The sequence below is a fragment of the Buceros rhinoceros genome, unplaced genomic scaffold (genome assembly GCF_000710305.1).
Source record: "Buceros rhinoceros silvestris isolate BGI_N320 unplaced genomic scaffold, ASM71030v1 scaffold24026, whole genome shotgun sequence".
NCBI lineage: Eukaryota > Metazoa > Chordata > Aves > Bucerotiformes > Bucerotidae > Buceros > Buceros rhinoceros.
In genome coordinates this window covers 3,264-5,509 of record NW_010419635.1, presented here as the reverse complement: position 1 = coordinate 5,509, position 2,246 = coordinate 3,264, and the positions used below count along the sequence as shown (strand labels likewise).

At 60.5% G+C, this 2,246-nt stretch overlaps 1 protein-coding gene across 1 annotated transcript in view; it reads right to left on the bottom strand.

Annotated features, from left to right (window-relative positions):
* The window catches only part of EPB41L1 (erythrocyte membrane protein band 4.1-like 1), a gene marked incomplete at its 3' end in the record, with an annotated part of 28,065 nt that overhangs the window by 22,602 nt on the left and 3,217 nt on the right, over positions 1-2,246 (bottom strand). The window contains exons 3-5 of the mRNA XM_010139022.1: positions 928-1,032; positions 808-850; positions 41-116 (exon numbers count right to left, since the gene is read on the bottom strand). Of these exons, the coding sequence (XP_010137324.1) occupies positions 41-116; positions 808-850; positions 928-1,032 (224 nt within the window). The remainder of the gene's footprint in view (positions 1-40; positions 117-807; positions 851-927; positions 1,033-2,246) is intronic.

Below are 2,246 nucleotides of genomic sequence, written 5' to 3'. Positions count from 1 at the left end.
GCCGAGAGCTGTCCTGTTCCCATGGAGGGGTGGGCCTCACCTTGTGATGTCTTCCGTGAGCTGGGCAGGGTCTGGAGGGTAAAACTTAACAGTGAAGGCAAAGTTCCAAGGCCCGCCTATGGAGGGGAGAGAGCAGTAAGGACAGTACCCACACCGGCTTCATGCAGGTGTGCAGGAGCATCTGGGCATCCACGAAGGGTCCCATGATTTCCCCCAAACCCAGCACAAAGCAGGGACAAAGGGGCTCCGGAAGCTGCCAGGAGAACATCCCCTGGGACACTAGCATGACTTGGTTACTCCTTCGCAAACAGTGGGGGAGGGAAAAGCATCACAAATTCAGGAGCCATCAGCTCAGCATGACTGCCTATGTCACAGCAAAAGCCTCTCATGTCCCAGAAGGTGACACCATGGGCAACAGCCCTTCTGCTGCCCCAGCAAGGCAACATCATGGGCAAAGGCACCCCAGCACCTGTCCCAGCAAACCCCCCACTCTTCCCCCCCATCCCAGTCCTCCCTACTCAGGGCAGGTAGGGATGGTGTCCAGAGAGGGACCAGGTCTCAGCCAGCTCTCTGGCGGCACAGACGGGGTCCTCTGCTCCCTGTGCCTGTCATGAGTAAGAAGAGAGATGGGGAACAGGCAAGGCAACCCAACAAGCAACATCATCCCTGTCCCCAGGCCAGCTGCCAAGCGTCCCCTCCAGGACAGGCGGGGAGGGGACCTGCTGGAGTACAGCCACAGCTGAGCCATCCAGGAGCCCCGTGGGACACCCCAGGGCTGGGGAGGATGGATCGTCCCTGGGCACTTACTGCGGATCTGCTTCTTGATCTCTTTGGAGGGGTCCAGCCAGTTCTGCAACAAGGAGACAGCAGGTCAGGGGGGCCCCACACCACAGAGGGAATGGCTGCAGGGAGAAACCCCATGCTCACCTTTTGGCTGTCCGAGTCACAGAAGGTGAGGCCAAAGTAGTCCTTCTCCAGGAGGTTGAGGTGCTCACACACCATATCGAAGAGGACCTGGCCTCGGGCATGCTTCTGTCAGAGACACGGAGACGCTGATGGTGAGCCAGCTCCTTTGTGTTCCTGGAGACCACCTGGCAGGTGCAGGCAGCACCTGCTGGGTGCAGGCAGGGAGCACTGGGGAGGTTCAGGGCAGTCCTGGCCTTCCAGGTGACCACCATAATGTGCTGCACCCATCAGCACTGCACTGGGGACGCCCAGGTGGTCCCAGGGCTGCAGGGACAGGCCATAGCTAAGCCCAGCCAGTGCGGGGCAGGCAGGAGGTCTCATGGGCCAGGGGGACCCAGTGCCCACCTGGCTCATCCCTATCACACCAGGAGACAGTGATGTCAAACCAGAGAGGGTTTCCACCAACCCAGGCACCTCTGCTCCAGACCAGCAAGCTGGGACAAACACGCCCCAGAGCCTGCAGTGGCCGGCACTGCCCATGGGACAAGCTTCTTTGCAACACTCTCCCTGCTGGTGGTGATGGCAGCTGAGTCCTGAAGCAAACAAGAGCTACAAAGAGCCCAAACCACACACAGGGATGAAGGACACATTCGTTAACTGGTCCTTGGAGTTCCCCTGAATTTCCCTTTGTTACCGGTGACAGTAAGGCCCAGGCTTGCTCATGGAGACAGAAGAACAACCCCTCCCATGCGTCTCTCTCTGCCGATTACAGCCTTCCAGCCTGGCAACTCCCACCTCCCTTCTCCAAGGCATCCTCTCAGCAGAGCACCTTCTCCCCGTGCTCCAGGGACGGCAGCCCAGGGCGCCAAGCGGCACAGCCCCGGCACTCGCTGCCCCGGCTGAGACCCCGCGCCCCCACTGCCCAACAAAGCCTGTCAGCGGGGGCAGTCCCCCTTGCTGGGCCGCCCCCCTCCTGCGGACCTTTGAGGGCAGGGGCTCACCCATGGCACGTGCTGGGGTGTCGCACTGGACGGTTTGACTCCCCATTTTGGTTTTTACTGAATTAAGTCTTAATTAAGCGTGCGGGCAAGGCACAGCTATGCCCGTCAGGCCTGTAAGACAGAAAGAAAAAATGCGGCACCAGCCTTTCTACGCTAAACCCTCTCTCCTACGCTCCAGGCAGCTCTTCGAGAGAGCAGCAGCTCTCTAAAAGTTGAGCCCATCCTCTACACCACAAGAGCGGAGAGCTCGCCCTTACCCGCCCCCGGCGAGGGGCACTGCTCGCTCTGCTCAGGGAGCGGCCGGCGAGCCCACAAGCCGCGCTCCTGCTTGCCAGGGGC